Here is a 19329-nt window from a genome sequence, read left to right as displayed (position 1 = left end):
TAACGGTTGAATTTGTTAGTGTACCAATAAATATTTTAATTAATAGTCGAGACGAAAGTGAATTTTTTGTATCTGCTTTCTTACCCCATGCCATAGTGGCTGATATTTAATTTACACTAATTTGTATATATTATGTATGATGTATCACAAAATATTTTATTATTAAATCTCAACATTCCTCCATTCATACTATGCCAGTAAGGAAAATCACCTTAGGATGTATAGCCTTGTCATTTGTTTTCTCTTAATTTGAACTCTATGTAAATACTGCTAAATGGCATACAAAAAGGATTACAAATTAAGAAAAGAAAAATTTTATTTTTAAACTTGAAAAATGTTAACCAACTAATTTGTATAAGTTTATTTTAAATACATATCACATAAATCAATCAATTTAATATTTTTAAATTGTTCCACGGATTTCTTAGGCCTTGAGTTTTGTGATGTCAAATTTGTTTTGAAGTGATAGCTTCTATGGCTATGCATTTTTAAAATGTCATGCTTTTTTAAAAGACTTATTTATCATGATTCACAACTATACAAACTGTATCAGGAAGTTAATACAAGAGACGTGAATAGTTTCTCGAAGAGAATAAGTCAAAAATCACCATGCATAACTACTTTGACACGGTATCTCTAATCGGTCGTTAATTTAATTTATTTAAACCACGTGGGAAACGCACTATATCATGTCTAGTAAAACAATTAGATCAACTGGCCTTTGATCGCATTTCCGACATGGTGGTCAGTCTTCTATAGTCTTTGAATGAACTTGACTTTCAATTTAAGTGTGACTTGATTCAATGCATCTCATTAAAGCCTTGTCTAAATTCTCCCCAATTGTAAATTTTCATACAACAGATCTGTGGGAAACACAAGACTTATTATTAATTAAAAACAAAAACTAAACTTTACAATTAATAACAGAATATCCATGATCCATTTCATCTAGTTGAGATTTTTAAATCATAAATAAAAAGAAAATCGTCTAAATGTTAACAAAGGCTATTGGTCTATGTTTCAATTTAAAAAAGAGAAAATATAAACAAAAACAACAGATACGTTATTTTGTATTTCGAAAATATTCAATTTTGAGTAGGAGAGAAGGGCAATAGCTGGTTCTTTGTTTTTGTGCACTTACATTTTGGAATTACGGACAAAATGTTTGACGTTGCATAAAACTAACTTCTGTTCTAATCGAACCAATGCAGAAAAAATACAACAATAATAGAAGAGTCATTCAACAGAAACTCGTTCTGTACCTCAAACTCAAGATATTAGTCACCGTTTTAATTTAATCTGCAAATCTGTTGAATAAAATTCCATTTTAAATGAGAATTCCGATGGCTTATGATTTATATTGCAATCTACGAGTTCAATTTTAACTATTAGGATAATAGGAACAGTCTATTTTAATACTGAACAAATTCGACAAGGCTGAACTTATTTTATGTCCATTGTTCAACTCTCTGAACTTAATAAATAGATATGTCTGCTTCCTAATAGCTACAAGAATATATATGCATAAATAAACCTATTATTGTTTTCAATCGGAACAATTCCCTATAAATACTTTGAAGAAAAAAGATAATTAAATTGTCATTGTGAAATGTACCAAATTTCGATGTTAATAGTCTTTAGACTGAAAAAAACCGCAGTTGGAATGTTCTCTCATTCAACGCTACTAATTGAAACCAATCTAAAGTTGAAATCCATTGTGTACTTGATGCCGCTAATAATTCGATTTCATTTAAACTGTCATTACTTCGTCTCCTCTTTGAACTTCCCACCTGAAATAGTTTTAAAGTCTTATAGGGCTGAAAAATAAAAAAAAAAGTTTCATGTCTTACATACAATTTAACATTGACAGTGGTGTTGTATCGAAGAAGGGTTAATAGAGCTATGTTACTTAGATGGGGTTTTCAAATGTAGCATCCCTCCTCCTAAGAGGAATCAAAAAAAAAACACAACTAAGAAATACCTAATATAATTTTAATAATTCGAAGCTATTTGAAGCTTTTCTTTGTTGTCGAATAATAAAAAAGTAAGTGAAAAATCAAACAGTTTAATTAGTTTCGTTTCCCTATTATTTTAGATTATGGACTAATAAATAAATAAATAAAAATAAATTAGGTGGCGCAACAGCCCATGAAGAACCAGGGCCTATTGATTTACAACTCTCAAATATTCCTGTGTGCGAATAATGTTGTCAGAGATACAAGGGACCTATGCCGAATCCGAACGACTAATTTGAGAAAGCAGTTTTCATGAAAAGAATTACTCTTGAAGGATTTGTCAATTCCTAGCAAGAGGCAGTACCCGTGAAAGAAATTAGGTGTAGGTGGCACAGGCCAAGACTGCATGACAGTCCAACGCACTTACCATCACGCTACGGGCACTACAGAGATTCTTAGATTATGAGCTTATTGAAGTTTAATAGTTCTCAATTTATTATGCATTGCCATATTTTTGATTTTATTTGTATACATATGAATGTTTATGATTCTATATTTTATACAAAAATTTGCTCCCAACTAAAATAAATTATGAAACGCTACTGAACACTAACATCGAAACTCTAGACCACGACTTTGTCAAATAGTTTCAACCTGAGCAGCGCAAGTGCCATGGCTGCGGCAGCGCAGCGGCGGCGGCGACGGCGGACGGTGGTGGTGGTAGTGGCGCGGCTGCTTAAGACTTAACATGGAATATTCATGTGGTTATTCTCCGTTTGCAACGCTGCGCTGCGCTGCTGGCTATGGTCACCCCGCCATCACTTTAAGATCATTTTTTCTTCACTTACCTAGAAGGCAAAAGAAAATTTTCTTTTCTTCAGTTTGTTACCGAAACGCATACGATTCAGACGCAGATTGTGAATTGTCTATCGCTTAGCTGTTATTGGTGTACTGAGTCTACTTGTAGCTAATGCTAACTATCCTCCAAAAGTATATTACACGCAAATCTGTCATTCTCTTTTCATTTTTGCTTATCGTTCTGCGTGAAAAAAATATCACTACTGGTTAAAATATTTAAATATATAAAATACCACTAGTATTAAAATATAAAACAAAATAAGTGAAAGTTATATGAATAAAAGTAGAAAATTTATCTGAAATATACATATGCACATATTTTGAGTGCCAGTGAGTGCAACGCAATATGACAATAGTTCGTTTTTCTATCTTAAAAATTGTCTAAATACTCTAGTTCAAATTCTAGTGCCACATAATTAAAAAAAAAGATTTGGATATCAATTTGAGGAATATCACAAAGGTTTGTATCCTTGTTTGTTGTTGTTTTAACTCAAATGAATTCAAAATCAAAATCTGGGTCAAATCTTGATTTGCGTGCAACTATTTATGCTCCAGCAATTTGTGAATTTTCCAATAAATCTTTCCACCTGGCGTAGCATCAAAGTTAGGAACAGCGATAGCACTTTTTCGATTTCGTTATTTTTACTGGATTTCTTGAAAATTAATGATGTGTTGTTAGTTTTTTATATTTTGCATCTCAATATAAACTTGATATATAAATTCATCTGTTAATGTTTTTGATTTTGCAATATATGAGGAGAAACAAAATTGTATTTAGGTTGATTCTTTAAGAATAATTCGAGAGCTAACAAGAACGTTTTACTCATGTGTTGCATTTGTTGCTATAACCTGTTTTTGTAATACATTATTGTTCAATATGTTATTTTAAATGTTTCATGTTTTGTTAAAAAATCAATCAACAAAATTAAAGAACACACATAAACATTGTATTTGTATGTACTCACATGAATTAAGTTTATTAAACACATGCGAAATTCTCATTGTTAATTTAAAGTAAGAATCAGATTCCATTACCAAATGAAGTAACATTATCAGATATTTGCAGACTAAGGGAAGGGGCGTCAAAAGTAGAAGATTAGTTTGGTACTTTAAACGTTATTTTATTAAAAATACATTTTATCCAAAGGCTAACTTATAACTTCCTTCTTCAAACAAAATTCATATAGTATTTTGAAAACTAAAATGATTATTGCATTTTTTTGTTCGAACCTACTGAAAATGTTTTCATAGATCAATTGTCAAGGAATTACTTTGCTTCTTTTTGAATTATATTAAAATGAATTAAATTATGGTGGTAGGGAAAATGAATATTAAAAGTTTCAAACTAATTCTATTGTATAATTTATTTAATAATGATCCTATGCCAATTTTCTTTTACACATTTACATTTTCAAATTCACTCAACCTTTATTATTTCCACCCATCGTATGCCAAATAGTTTAATTATGTTACATTATGACTCCAGTTTTTTAATAGCTGTTATTTGATTTTATAAACAAGATAAGTATTATAAGCTATTTTAAAAAATGACATTGATTCTTATTTTACAATCATTGATCGAGTTCTTCTGAATATGACGTATAGTATGATATTTATCGTTGAACTAAACATAGGCAATTTTTACAAGAACATAACAATTATTCTAAAAATGTAAAAGAGACAAATTATACGTTCCCCTTTCTTCCCAAGCTTCCAAACTGAGCTTTTATATAAATATGTATAGAAAATATAAATATTTTAAGCTTAGAAAATAATTCCAATATTCTATAACGCAGTAGTTTTTATTTTTTTTTGTTGGTTCTTATTCAAATCACGCTTCATTAAAAGAAAAGTGAAAACATAAAACGAAAACATTTCGAAAAAAAAATTACTTTCAATCACGTAGTTCCGACAACAGAATATACGCTATATTCAATTGGAGACCTCATGCAAACGCTCTTTCAATCACACCCGCTCAACATACTTCGTTACGCACACCTTACTTCGTCACAAAATTAATGAATTAAAGTTTCAAAACATATCACATTACTTTATTTAAGCCCTGGCCACACTATAACGAACACAGTGCTAAAATATCAATAAAATTGTATGTTACTTTTGTTTGGGCCTCGCAGTACAAGTAATTATTGCCTATCGTCTCTAAACAGAAACCCCTTTGCCGGACAAACCAAATTTGACCGAGTTTTTGACTTGCCATAGTAAATTAAGCTTGGTACTTGACTATGTAAGTTAATGGGATTTCACTTTCAATCTCCACGATCTGCATATAAATACCACCAATTTCGACGACTTTGGCCAACAATGTTCATAAGCGTCTGGAATTCGAGGTAAGGTAGGTATTGCGTGTCCGATAGAAATGCGAATGCGAGTGCGAGTGCAGTTGGTTAATTGTTGTTGGCATTTGATTTTTATTTATGATATGATTAATTTCGAAATTGTCTTTTAAGAAGATAGTAGCTCGTACAAACAGCATATAGAAAGTATATTTTTTTGCTGTTTTGTTCCATGTTTCGTAGTTGAACATATCAAATTGGTGGATACATTAAACAGTTTTGAGACTTGACATTTAATTCCATAAAGCATGATGAAAGTACTCTATAATGTAAGCGCGAATAACATATATCAACAATGATTTTCGACTTAATTTTCGTCGTCGTTGTTTTAAGACACAAGAACAAACCGACGTCAACTTGAACCAAACACAAAAAAGATTCAGTATAAACATACATTGTAGACAATGTTGATAAGTCGGATAGTTACAGTTTCCACTTCCACTTTTATTGTGAAAGTTTTTTCTTATTTTTTCTAATTTGTTGGTTTTCTTTTTGGTATGAGATGCTAGCAATGTGAAGTCCACTACATTATGGTGATCAAAAAGTGCAATTACCTACCCATTTCAAAACTGGAGTAGGTAGATAATATTTTCGATTTTTCTTATTTTTATTTTTGGAAGCAAAGTATAAAAAAGTGAAATTGTTTAATAATCGATAATACAACTTTGTGCCTAAGATAAAAAAAGAGAAAATATTTTATAATCAATGGATAGCATAGTTTGACAACATTCTCGTATACATATATCATGAAGTTTGACTATAAAAACATAACATAAGCTGTACAGGTCTTTTTCTATCTAAATTCCTAAAAAATAAAATTAATTTTTAGGGAGCGGAGGACTTGATTTGCGAAACTAGCCAATTGGAAATCTGATTTGAGTTCTTCTTTATTATAAAAATTAAAATAAATTAGGTGGCGAAATATTCCGTTGAGAATTAGATCCTAGTGGCTTACGACTCTCAACCATTCCTGTGTGCGAGTAATGTTGTCAGAAAAGGGGAGGACCTATAGTTTTAAGCCGAATCGGGACGTCTTATTTAAGAAAGCACTTTTCATGAAAAGAATTACTCTTGAAAAACGAAAAAACTTTTGATGGCATAGGCAGAGATCGAACCCATGGCCTCTAACATGACAGTCCAATGCACTTATCATCATGCAACTCGGCACTAGCTTATTATTTTATTTAAAATAACTTATGAGCATATTAGGTGTTGTTTAAAGGCCAGGACAAAAGAGAAAATAAAAATATAAAAGCCGCTTGGTATTGATATTTCATAAAAATTGTATTTAAATATTTATATATTTAAATATCTAACTGTATATGTTTGTTTTTGAAGTTTATTTTATTGTTGTTCGCTATTACTTACTAACTACTAACACTGCCATAACGATGAGTGATTATAATTCATAATAATATTTTTTCTTATCGATCGAAATTCAAAAAACCTTATGGTAATTGCTCTTTTTCTGTTAAAAATACTAAAATTTAAATTTCAAGTCACACAACAGAACATTTTTTGTACCTGCAAATGGAAGATAAAACGGGCGTTGAAAATAAAAAGTACACTAATCAGTAAGCTTGTCATGCTCTTAGTTTTAAAAACTAAAACGTATGCAACATACATGCTCTAGTTTAAGCCATCTAACACTGCACAGAGCCAAACAAAATTAGTACTAATTCTTATTATTTGTTAAATTAGATGCTATTCAATTTAAAAAAAAAAACAAGAATCCCAGATTTAAAGAGAATCCAAAACGGGGAACAGTACATTTCGCAGTATTTTACTTTTGTTTACGAATAAGAACTTAACAGATGAATGCACAACTTATCTTATTTTAAATATTGCAACTCAACATATTAAATTGTAACGGTTTTTATTTAAATGTTTGCTTAGGGATTATTGTTACCTTGCAAATTATGTATGTGTGTTTTTGTTTGATGCCATTCCATTCCTTAATTAATACACATCTTTTCATCTGGCTTTAATATCTGATCTATGGTTTCATTGAACTAAGAGGCTTAACAAAATTAGAAAATCCATTAAGATTTTGTGTTAAACCGGAATCCATAACATATCATTGTTTGTTTGATACTGTCATGCTTTCACTTAACTAAATATGTGATATACTTATAGACACGAAAAATTCATAAAGATAATTAACAGCTATAGATGGGGTCATTAATTTCCCTTTCTTTTTATGCGATGTGACTTTAAAGTGCCAGAACATTAATTTTATTATTTAAAAATTTCTTCATTTAGAATTGTGAATCGACCAGCACGTAGTATGTAACTTTCATTTTCTAAAGATAAATAAAACCAACAATGTGTCACTTTTAATTTAGTATATTGGTATGCATACACACACCTGAATGGAATTATGGTTTTTTGGTTCTTAAAGCTCTCAGTTTTGATTAAAAAAGTTTTTTTTTTAAATGTATTGAATATTTAAATTGAGAATTTGAGCTCTTTGATTAAAAAAATCCCTTTAAATCCCTTTTATTAGCTTAACAATTTTAGAACACCATTTAATGCATTACAATTTTAAAAGAACCTGTTACTTGTTTTATGTTTGTTTTGTCTTTGATTAATTTTATTTAAGGTGTTTTTTTGTTGTATACATTTAAAACAAGATCGTGATGCGATGGTTAAAACTGCCTTCACTGTTTTTTTACTATAGCTTAAGTGAAGAAATAAAGTAACGCAAGTAGTTTGATCTTTGAAAGGCATGCCAAAAACCTCATCAAAAATCAAAAACTCATCATTTTATTAAAATAAATTAAATTACCTTGCATATATTGTATGACGTGTTGCAGTAAAATAATTCAAAACAATACATGTGATTGTAATAAAGAAATATCTACAGAATAAGTTATGATAAAGAAATTCATTTCGAGACCACCATTGTGGATCTAAATATCCAACAGCAAACTATAGTCAAGACTAGACTTATTTCAATCAAGCTCTTGTGTTGCAGATATGTACATATGAGTAATACAGGTCGATAGCCGAGGTGCATAATATGGGAAACTGCCATACCTTATGTGTCTCTAAGAGGTTTACTAAGACTGTCGGCAAGTTGAGTTTCTTCGTAAATCATATGGTTGTCCCAAGCTTCACAAACATTAGGGGAACCGTGGTTGTAAGATATCTTTTGTGTTCACTTTCAATCTCTTGAACGTGTTACCTATACTCACAGCTTCGATTCATTTTCATACTTTTTTTTTGCACTGGTTTGCCGATGGTGTTGAAACTTTGTTTCTTATACCTTGAGATAGCTAAATTGGAGTGACGTTGTATTTTTCAGACGATCAAATCCAATCTTGTATTGTTTGGGATATGAGTTCGAAATGTTTCACTGTCTTAATCGAAATTAAATAACCTACACTCAGGTACTTGGACTCATTCCAGGCAAGTTCATTTTGTTGTGTAAGTATTACGCACAAAAAGCACACCAATTATATATAATTCAAGCCGAAAGCGGAAGTAGTAAAATATTATTTCCGGTCTACATAAAGAGTAAGCTTACAAATAAGACTTTGATAATACCTACATTATCTTAAATCTCATCTACCAATTCTACCAAAGATTAACGACATCACGGCTATCCGTTTGTTTTCGTTTTTTAACAATTTCACGGTTGTATTTGCAGCTAAATACTAGTACTTATCACTATATCTCGCTACTTAGATAATGCTTATTGAAGAAGGATTATGCTTTAAAATTGCATGTTTCTTGTAACTAAGAAGTACTCTTATATTCCGTGTATATAAAATGTCTATGATCGATTATTATTTCATTTAATTCATTATGAATATAATATTAGATAAAATATTGTACAAATTTTGACAAAAGTAGTCATCAGCCTTAAGCTGTTTTGTCCTTAAAATTTAACTTGAGTAACGTCACCAAAGCATGAAGTGCCTTATACGCTCAAAATTATAAAAATGATAGCCCTCAAAGTTTGTTCCGTACCTAAACTATAATGACATTGCTATTTATTTGTATTAACATGGAACAAACGCCTTCAATAAAAATAGAACAAACAAACACTTTTTGCAAATCCTATTCAAAGAGATAATATTGGTTTTACCCACGCCCGCCAGCTTAATATTTGTAGCCTTAGTACTGCTATAGCCCACGTTGTTTTATTCTATTTAATCCTCTTATTTTCCTCTAATTTCAAGGTTAATCAAAAAATCTTTACATAACTTTTCATGACTCATATCAAATCAAATCCGTAAAAACTTATCTCTACTAACAGAAGCTTAAAGTGATCTCAATGTTCTACAAATATCAACCATAAGATACGGTATAAAATATTTCAAGGTTAATATTCTTTTGGAAGTCCACCAGAATCACGACTTTTGTATGGAATAAAATCACGACTTATTTTATGAGTTACTGAATCAGCTTGATGTCGACGCAAATACATCTGCATTTTTTATTTAACCATAAGAAGTTACAATTTCCATTACTTGAAGCACCTGAAATGTAGACAAAAGTTAAGCGAATAAGCAAGGAATAGAAGTTGATACAATTTATGACTAACATGAATCAATTAAACTTTTCTTTCTCAAAAAGTGTAAAGAATTTTTTACTAGATAATAAATCATCAAGTTATTAAGTAAAAAAAAGAAAGGAGAAATAGGAAAGACATAAAAATTCTTCTTTACCAAGGTTAAAAACATTTTATAAAATAATTATCTACGAGTAGCTATTAAGAAAATACTTGTTCTTGTTCTTCCTTTTTTCTTAAAATCTAAACATTATTTTCCATCATTCCATAGCTCAAGGAAACACATTTTCATAAAATTTAATTAGCTGACTTTGATACTTAAGTACTTGTCTTAGTCCATGGTTAAAACTACTGTTCAATTCTTTTCTTAATTATTTTGTTGAAATAATTATCCAATTTTCAATTAATAAGTAAGAAAATGTTAAGATTATGATAAACCACGTATAATTAATTAATTCTCCTTTGCTCGAAACTGATATATTTAAAACAATAACATGGACTAAAAATAGACTCACACTAGATGTCCTACATATCAACTGATACTAATTGATTCAATGAATCATTTCCAGACTTTGCTGATTCATATCTCTATCAATACTGTAACTAAGTAGTGGCTTAGCCTACATATTATATCTTGGAATGTGTATACACGGTATTGTTGTCTTAGCGCTATAAAACCTGATACTTGCAATACAAATACTACTTTTTACACCATATTAACTTTTTCAATTGTTTCACGCAGCATTAAATAAGACAACGATGTGAAGCTTCAATTTATATCAATGTCGTTGGGCAACCACCCAAACTGTTTTCTTGTACACTACAGTCTTTCGTATTACTCAATCAGTTTAAACACAAGACAAGGTATGCCAAATTTTCTTTTAAATTTTAATCACGTATCGTCTACCATATTTTCTATCAATACCTTTTTTCAAAGGCACATACATAATATAATACATAATATAATTTTAAAAAAATTAGTGACATTTTAGTCTTTCTTTGCTTTTTTACGATTAAATTGAAAAGAAATTTCAGTAATTACGAAAATATAATAAACCTTAACTTGGAAATTTCATCAAAAATTTAGCTCGCAAAACCATCACATAACCCACACAATCACGTAATTGTACTTTATTAAACTGTGGCACTGATTATGCCTATTCAAACCACAAGAGGGAAGCAAATACCAATCCAATACAGTTGACAAATGAACCACAACTCGAGTTATGTTTTGGTTCACATTCAACTTTATGTTGCGTGACAAATTGTTCTTTTATTAAGTTTTGTATACATATTTCTAAGTTGGCTTTTATTTGATGAAAAAATGTTTTTGTTACTAGAGCAAAAAGATATAATGACTATGGCTTAAGGAAATCGGCAGATTTTTTTTAACCACTCTCCGTTGCAGTCTTTTAACATAAAATATTATTAATAGATGCAAAGTAAATGCATACAAATCTGGCTGAGAACCTTACTTCGCATAGTTTTTTATGATGTCTACATTCAACATCTCGAAATTTAGCAAATTAAGTTTTCCGAAAGTATTATCCTCTGATATTATTAAAATTTTGGGCAAACAATTTCGTTTAAAACAAAAGAGCTGATAAGCAAACTCGAAATTTTTGTATAGGTATTTATGATTAGATTATAACTCTATCCTGCAAAAATATGAGGACTGACTTAAGTAAAAAGTCGTCTGTATCTATAAGGTTTTCTTAAAATTCTAAAACGAATTTACTAACCAAAGTAGTTTTATAACTTTTTACTTTATTTCAAATAATGCATATCTGCATAACCACAATAAGCCGATTAATCAACACAACAAACATGTTTAAACAAAATTCGTTTATGGTCAGCAAAACATCAACAAGATATATTGAGGGGTTTGGCCACTTGCTTTTACTACTCGACTCATTGCCATTTAACTTAAATCACCATCGATTTCGAAGAAGAGAAAGTAAATTTCATTTGCACTTTTACAACACTCCTAAATCAACATCGGCATAGTATGCGATTTTTCAACGCTAGCTTTTGTGTTATTTCCACCTGCACTAGTCACTGCAGTTCATTGCTTAATCTAATGCTCATACATGAGTTACAAACAAAATTATATCTCTGCATTCATCACCCATGAACTTCTGAAGATCAAGGTTGGATGTGTGTATGCCCAATCTCAATGTTCGAATGGAAATAGTATCCACTTCCACTATCACTTTCATTTCTCTTGTTTTAAGATGTTTCTACCACTCAAAGAGGTACGTGAAGAAATTTGGGTCGCCAGACCCAGAGTCCAGCCAATCGGAAAAAAATCAAGTCCCTTTCATCCCATTTTGCCAAGAAGCAGATACTCGTACAACCTAGATAATGGCACATCGGTAATGACCACCTTCAAGCCTATGCATGTACTTAAGAAAAATAAGACAATTTATGAGCTCCATGTTGTCCGTTCATATGAAAAGAAAGTGAATCTTGACGACAAGTTATTGTGGCTTACCCAAGAGTGTAAAGTTCAATGGCTGTTACTGGAACTACGCCTTAATGTTTGCCTTTGACAAACAACAGATCCGCATTTTCTCTTTTGTTCATAAAAAATCTTGACGATTGTCTTATAATTAGTTAAGATTTAAGTATTTATTTTTTTTTATTTCGTGCCAGGTATGATATGTTGTTCATTTTTCGCAACTTACCATCACGGTAGGGTGACCAAGTTGTTCATCTGTCATGGTTGATGAAATAAATCTTCACTCAGATTCTTGTACTTGTTTAGAGTTAAAATAAAAATCGTGTTATAAAGCATATGAATAATATATCAGAGAACATACATTTGTCAAAGGAAAAGTAAATGACCTTCTCCGCTAACAACAATTACAAGAATTTTAGAATATATGCAATATGCATAGGTATAAACTCAGAATGAAATTCTTGAATTCCTTCTCTTTTTGCCGTAAACTTTTTTTTTACAAAAAATCCAATTTACGTCTCAAAAAGCTTTTTGATTCCTTATGACTAATTTCAACTCAAAGATTAATACTTCCCCATTGTACTTTTTAATAATGCTGACACAAAAATTTACGAAAAACTACTCTGCATTTATAGAACTTGAGATACACCAAATATTTGTATTTTTGTTAAATAAATATCTTTGTACATAAATTACTTAATGTAGGTCAGTTGCATAAATATTCTCTACTCCAATCAAGAGACGTGATGATAAAATGTTACACAACCATCGAAGGTGCATCTAGAAGAAGGTGATTCAGATATTTCTTAATGTTTTTACGGAAAGTCAGTAGTAGCAGTAGGTATTTATTTTCTTAAGAAACGTTGAATAGCAGAGACCTTCAAAATAAAACGAAGCTGGAAAAATACTTAACAGTCTTCAGCAACTGTTGAATGTTGGTTATATTCTTAAAAAGTGATTATTTTTTATTGTTGTATACAAATCTGGATAATTTTCCCAGAAAAAAAAAAATGTTGGGATAGGTAGCTTATGCTAAGAGTGTTCCACTTTATTAAATTGTTGCTACAGCTCCTGTATAAATGAGGAAGTTGGATAGTTTGAGCAAACATTTAAAATCTTGAATAGTTTATAGCAAAGCAAACCCAATTTTAAACATTTTAAAAGCAGTCTAATTAAAAAATGACGATTTATAGATCCAATTTAAATAACAGCAATTAATATTTTTATTAAAATTACAGACCTTGCCATGAATCTGAAGATTCTGTTCTTAACTGCCTGCCTATGGTTCATAGTAAGATCGGCGTCAACAGCCGACAAATGGTCTCGGCAATTAGATGAAACGGGCCCAGGGACGGAAGCATATGACTGGATACCAGTAGCGCAGCCAGTTGATGCAAAAGAGCGTGCGGGACGTGTTATCACCTATCAACAAAATTTTCCCCCAAACGCAGCTTTCGGAGAAATACAAAAACCCCATCACGTCTCGCAACAACAACAAATCCAGCCATTTGGGTTTCCATTCCATTTTCAAAGATTTCCCCAGCCTCAAACACAGATCCAACATAATCAACCTCAAATACACCAGCAGCAACCTATCCAGCAGCATCAAAAGTTAGGACTCCAGCCACAGCAGCCAACCTCACAATCGTTTTTCAAATTTGAAATGCCATTTAATCGTGATGGAAATAGAAATCAGGACAGTTCTCAGGGCGTGCAAACTGGATATCAAATTCAACACTCTTCCTTTGGAGCCCCGCAATCATTATTCCATTCACCATTGTTTACTCAAAAGCAAGTTTTTCCTCCAGAATTCCATCCTGTTCCACGTCCTCAACAGAGCTCTCTTCAGCAAGTATCAAAGCCAATTCAGCAGAATTTTATTGACGAACCTCTTAAGCAAAACTTCCGTGACCCGATCCCAACTCATAGTAGCATTTCATCAACCTCAGCTGCACCACCCGCATTTAATTTTCAACATAATTTTGAATTACAAAAACCGGCCTCGTTTCAATCCCAGTTGCCATTTCAAGCCCCTTCATCAACAGCATCAGCGCCAGCACCACCAGGGAATACACAACAAGATCAAGAAGTGCAGCTTTTATATGTTCCCTATGACACATTATACAATCAACAAAGAGCTGAAAACCCAGCCTTCGATAACTCCAAATTTAACCAACAACCTAACGTACAACATGTCAACCCCTACCAAATCAATGACTTCTATACACCAGAGACCCTCCAGCCACAAGATCCTAACCGCTTTATCGCTAGTACTACCTTGAGGACAACAACCACAACATTAAAACCCACTACACCATTCCAAAACTACTTTGGTCAACAATTCACGACACCGAAACCTAAGCCCAAGGCTCATCAGCCTCCCTTGGCTATGTTCTTACTTAAGTCATCATCGCGACCAACTCAAAGTGATGTTGTCAATGCCTTGAGAAATGCTAAAACTATCGCAGTCTTAGATGCACCAACATCTCAAGCTCCAAATGTATTTGTAGGACCGGCAGGCATGCAAACTCCCAACGGCTATGCCAAATTTGAACTGCCTTACCTGTCACAGATTGCCCAAAATAATAATTTTGGGGAAACATCATTCTTTGTTGCTCCTTTGAGTTATCGTACACCAGCCGGATTTAATAAAATATTACTCCCCGAACCCCATGTTGGGTCGATTGTCGTAAACCGACAAAGGGAAACTTATAATGATGTAAGAACCACAAAGCAGCCGACACCGCAACCTGAAACCTACAAACAGTACCAAAATCGTCCATCATCACCTCCTGAAACTGAAAACTATCCTCAGCCGCAATTTGAAAATTACAATAATGTACGAGTAGCAAACAAGCCAACCTCACAACAATCCGAAGTATATAATAACGTAAGAGGATATAACCAAGCAACACAGCAACCCTTACGAGAAACATACAATAATATAAGAGGGTCAACTCAGCAGCCAACACAACAACCCCAAAGGGAAACTTACAACAACATAAGAGGATCCAATCCAGCACAACCTAATCAAAATATCTTCATCACCCCAACTCAGAATGAAATTCAACAGTTCCCTAGCACCACACAGCGTAACCGTCCCGACACTACACAACGAACAAAATCAACCACGATGAAAGAATATTATCCTGAAATAGTTCGCGATGTTCCAAAATTGGAAAGAGGTCGCTACCCGTATGAGGCAACAACTCAAAGGCAACCCACGGGTCCCAGTCGCGGTCATAAGTTTTCAGAAATATCAACACAGTCGAATTATTACCCCGAAGCCATCCAGGAGGTTACTTCTCCAAAGATATACAAACAAGAAAGGATAAAGCAAAAACGCCCAGAGAACCAATACTCGGACAACGCTCGACCTTATGCTCATTTCAAGCCCATTCCAAACAACATACCTCCTGAAGACTTTTACAAAGTTCAACCAATAAGAACAAGTTCTCCAACAACTACTACCAGCACATCAACTACGACAACAACAACTTCCACAACACCCCCACGCACCTATTTCACACAAACTTACCCAACAAGTCCGCAAATCGACTTTCAGAGCACTCACGGCCAGGTTTATCATAATTCTGATGTTGGTGGAGATCGCTTTACCACACGCCCTCCAAGTCAACAACAAGATCTTCAACAAGTTTCAGATGAAGAATATCGTATGAAACAATATTACCGCCAGCAAGACGCCTTCCGTAATCGTCCTTCTTACCCCTCTAAGAGCACTTCAAGGCCCACCGTTGAAAGCATTCCTTATACATCGGTATCAGTTGATTATGATCGTGAAGTACGAATCCCATCTTCAACGCCAACCTATTACACAACGACTTCAACCACGCCTAGGCCTGTCACACAACGCCAAAGGGTAACATTTTACCATCCCACTACAACACCAGCGTATGAAGATAATGTTAACACAGTTCCTCCAAGTGAACAAGTTTTCGAGTTTTCCAGAGATCGAGATGTTCAAACCACGCCTCCCCAACAAGAACAAAAAACGCAAGTGCCCGAAAACCACAAACTTAATTTCTCCAACTCAAACCTCAATAACAATAACAATAACAACAATGAAATTTCTACCCAAGACGGATCTGAGGTAGAATTTGAACCTAATCCCTATCAGTTGCCATCAGAGTTGCCACCTCTAACACCAAATCTTCCAGGACTTGTAAATGGGCTCATTGATAAGGAGCGTCAAAATGGTGCTGACGGAGAGACAACTGTGCAAATGGAAGCTACAACAAAACCCACGCCATCGACAAGGCCAACAAGGCGACCAATAAATCGAGTCAAGAAGCCAGTCGTATCAAAAGTTTCACAGTCAGTTTCCTATTCAAGTTCCGATTATTCCACCCGGCGACCACTCAACCGGACACGAAGGCCATACACTGCAAGAAACTATACCTCCTCATCTACATCTACAACTGAACGTTCTTCCACTACAAGGTCGCCACTTATTCGCAACCCCAACCGGATAAGGTATAATCCAACCCCCGAAGAACGCCAGTCGCTGCGAATTAAAAATAGAAAGAACGCAGCAGGAGGCAAAAAAGAAGATAACAGTGATGACCTCGAATACCAACGAGATGTTTTAAAACAGAATTATCCAGTCTTCAAGCCTGCCAATAGAAGAACGACTACGACTCCAGTTCCAAATTCTACTGAAAGACCAGTTTCAGAATCACAGCAGGTTTTTACTGTGACACCAAGTTCTGAGCAGAACTATGACGGGCTTATTGAACCAATGCAGATTGCACAACAATATCAGGAATACCCTCAGACCAACTATGGACCCGGATACTTTCCAAACGAGGAAAATACTGTACCAACCGAAGCAGTTGGCAGAAATGAAATCAGTCCGGTATATTCAAGTTCATCAACTACAGAAGAACCTCAAGCCACAACACGAAGAACTCCATTTATCAGAAGAGGTCCAAGAATAAGGACAACAACAGACTCCCCTACGACAACCCTAGCACCAACTACATCACCCAGTGAAGAAAGATATACGGTAAGTGATCTTTTACATACACTTAATTTAACTTAATAATTTGTATTAATAGGTCCGAGCAAGAGCTCCTCCACGGAGGATTGTAAAAGTTCGTGCTCGCACAAGACGTCCTCACCCAGCATCCTCTACATCAACTTCTCCACCAGAAGAGTCAGAAGACGAATCCCAGCCACAAGGCAACAATGTAAACAGGCTCAATAGATTCAACCAGGACCTCTATCAGGATGAAGTACTTACATAAAGAATATTGACCCTAACATTTTACCTCATCAAGAAACTATAACCCTTTCACTTTTATTTAGATGTCACAACGAAGACAGCGAATCAAATCTCAATTTCATTTAGAACCTCAGGAGTCTCAGTGGTCACCGTCGCTTTCTGGAAAGTCCATTAACAACTTCCAGCCATTGACAGAGAAGGACGATAAACCTTCCAAAAAAGAGTATGCAAATGAACCAGAAATTGTAACTGCTAGCCCAGACGCTGGAAATTCGGATTCATATGTTTTCAATGTATCAGCAGGATTTGGCCCTACAGCGAATACACATTTTAGTTCGAAAATTAGTGAAGAGAAAACATCTAACAACTCAAATAAGTAAGTATTTTCTTCAAAGAATCACTTAATTAAATAACAAATGTTTTTCTTCTAGAAGTGAGAAATCTTTTGCTGACTTACTTGAAGAAGTAATGTCAGATATTGGAAAGGATTCTGATGTGAAGTCCACCGATCCCACTTACTTTGAATCTCAGAAAATGAATACTAATTTAAGTAGGAAAGGAAAATGGAAAAAGGGCAATGCAAGTGCGGCTGAAAGTTTTGAGACCGCTGAATCTCAAAATATTGGCACACAATTTTTCAATTCCCTTTATACTGGAAAAATAGAGAAGTCTACAACGGCCACTTTCGAAGAATCCTATGCAACGACATCTGCCAAGGTAGAACCTTTGGCCACTACGACTTCTTCTCCGGTAGTAGAAACTGAACTCAATTTCGATACGATAACAACAAGTCCAACACCACAAGATGACAATAATATGAAATATCTCGAAGAAGCTGAAGAACCAGTTCCAACCACTTCACTAGAAAATATGCCTTTAGACAGTGAACCTGAAAGTATAACTCACAGGATAGATGACCTATCGAATGTCGAAGACCTTGACACTCAGCCAAGTGTATTTTCTGAAGTTCGAAAACAACTTAACGAACTTTTCAGAGGTGACGAAAACGATCCAGCCACTGACGATGAAGATGATAAGGACTTTGTTCAGCCACATAAGTACGAATACACTAGCATACACAGAGTCCGAACAACATCTGACAGTAATCCGCCCGATGCTTCCGCAGCCGCATTGACAGAAATTCCACAAAATGGTAATGCCAACATCTTCCACAAGAATCTTATGAAATCAGTGGTATACGCAACATCTACATCAACCAAAGAAGAAGCTCCTGAAACAGAAATTTGCTACAGAGGTCGTTGCATACGATCTGAAGACCTACCTTCTAATCACAAACTTCATTAGAAGCTCAAATCTAAGACTAAATAATTTAATCTTGTTCTTGTAATGGTAAAGCTATTTATTTCATAACTGTAACTTTATCTTATCGTAAATTGTGCATAATTCTTTTCGTATCGAATAATGCAGTTTGTTGAAAGTCATTTCAGTTGTTTATTTTGAGTGCATTTTCATCTGAAAGCAAGTCATTTATCGTGTTTTCTAAATTAATCTATTTCTATATCTTAGACTAATTTAGATATTTATGAACATAATAATTTATGGCGTTTATATGTATTTCCACTCATTTATGTAATTTTAAAAATTGTATCTTAATAATTAACTCGTTTCTAAGAGCATTCAATTAAGTATTAAATCTTAATTTTTACCGATTTTCAAACATAAACATTATGATTAAATTAAGTTAAGATAGTATAAAGATGTATATTTTTTATAGAATAATTATTATAAATAAATAAAACGAAACTAAACAAATTGGTATTTTGTTTTTCTTAAGAGTGAGTTAAAGTAAATAATATAAATATTACTAACCTTCTGTTTTGTTTTTGAGATTATTGGAATAAAGGGAATGTCGTCACATGTAAATCGACTGGAGTAATTTTCGTAACCATTACTTATTTATTTCAATTTATTCATTT

At 33.3% G+C, this 19329-nt stretch overlaps 1 protein-coding gene across 1 annotated transcript; it reads left to right on the top strand.

The window, feature by feature from the left end:
• Positions 1-2792: 2792 nt before the first annotated feature.
• LOC129950353 (mucin-2) lies at positions 2793-19127 on the top strand. The gene is made up of 5 exons (XM_056062263.1): positions 2793-3273; positions 13386-17173; positions 17226-17402; positions 17476-17768; positions 17824-19127. The coding sequence occupies exons 2-5, from the start codon at positions 13394-13396 to the stop codon at positions 18695-18697; spliced, it is 5124 nt and encodes a 1707-aa protein (XP_055918238.1). The 5' UTR covers positions 2793-3273; positions 13386-13393; the 3' UTR covers positions 18698-19127.
• Positions 19128-19329: the final 202 nt, after the last annotated feature.

This window comes from Eupeodes corollae, chromosome 3 (genome assembly GCF_945859685.1).
Source record: "Eupeodes corollae chromosome 3, idEupCoro1.1, whole genome shotgun sequence".
NCBI lineage: Eukaryota > Metazoa > Arthropoda > Insecta > Diptera > Syrphidae > Eupeodes > Eupeodes corollae.
This window is presented reverse-complemented; position numbering and strand designations above follow the sequence as displayed.

Coding starts and splice junctions, on each gene's coding strand:
- LOC129950353 (XM_056062263.1), top strand. CDS start 13,394: ATGAATCTGAAGATTCTGTTCTTAACTGCCTGCCTATGGTTCATAGTA. Junction 17,174..17,225: donor CCAGTGAAGAAAGATATACG/GTAAGTGATCTT, acceptor TTGTATTAATAG/GTCCGAGCAAGAGCTCCTCC. Junction 17,403..17,475: donor AGGACCTCTATCAGGATGAA/GTACTTACATAA, acceptor ACTTTTATTTAG/ATGTCACAACGAAGACAGCG.